Source organism: Eimeria mitis, genomic scaffold (assembly GCF_000499745.2).
Source record: "Eimeria mitis Houghton genomic scaffold, Emh_scaff2287, whole genome shotgun sequence".
NCBI lineage: Eukaryota > Apicomplexa > Conoidasida > Eucoccidiorida > Eimeriidae > Eimeria > Eimeria mitis.
Window position 1 is genome coordinate 6,660 of NW_013570617.1, and position 539 is coordinate 7,198.

A 539-nucleotide genomic window follows, 5' to 3' on the forward strand; every position below is an offset into this window, starting at 1 on the left:
CAAAACCAACAAGAACAAAACCAACAGTAAGAGCAACAACAACAACCACAACAACAACAAAAAAAAACAACAGTAACAACAGCAGCAGCAGCAGCAGCAGCAGCAGCTGCTGCTGCACCCCATCCGCAGCGTTCTCTCACTGGCTTGCAGCTATGATTAGCCTGCATCAGCTGTTCAGGGTCCTCTCCCGCATCAGCTCAGACCCTTCAACCCCTTTCTACGCAGCGCCTATTCATTCACCGATATCTGGGGGCCCCCTGGGGGCCCCCCGGGGGCCCCTGGGCCCCTTGGGGGCCCCCAGCCCCCTCAAAGAGGTACTAACAACCCCACCTGAATTCAGGGTACTAACAACCACCTCCACCACCGCACCAGCACAGAGCGGCGCCAGCGGCCCCTCAGATTGCCTCTGTGACGAAGCAGAGTGTAGTGCCTTTGCTCTCAGCAGCAGCAGCAGCAGCAGCAGCAGCAACAGCAGCAGCAACGGCAGTGCGCTCGATAATAACAGCAGCACAGGTGGTGCTGCTGCACCTGAACATGCA

The 539-nt window shown here is 57.5% G+C and overlaps 1 protein-coding gene across 1 annotated transcript in view; it reads left to right on the forward strand.

The window, feature by feature from the left end:
* Window positions 1-152: 152 nt before the first annotated feature.
* Window positions 153-539, forward strand: part of EMH_0051610 (uncharacterized protein) — a gene marked incomplete at both ends in the record, with an annotated part of 2,070 nt that continues 1,683 nt past the window's right edge. The window contains one exon of the mRNA XM_013496770.1: window positions 153-537. Coding sequence (XP_013352224.1) covers window positions 153-537 — 385 coding nt within the window. The remainder of the gene's footprint in view (window positions 538-539) is intronic.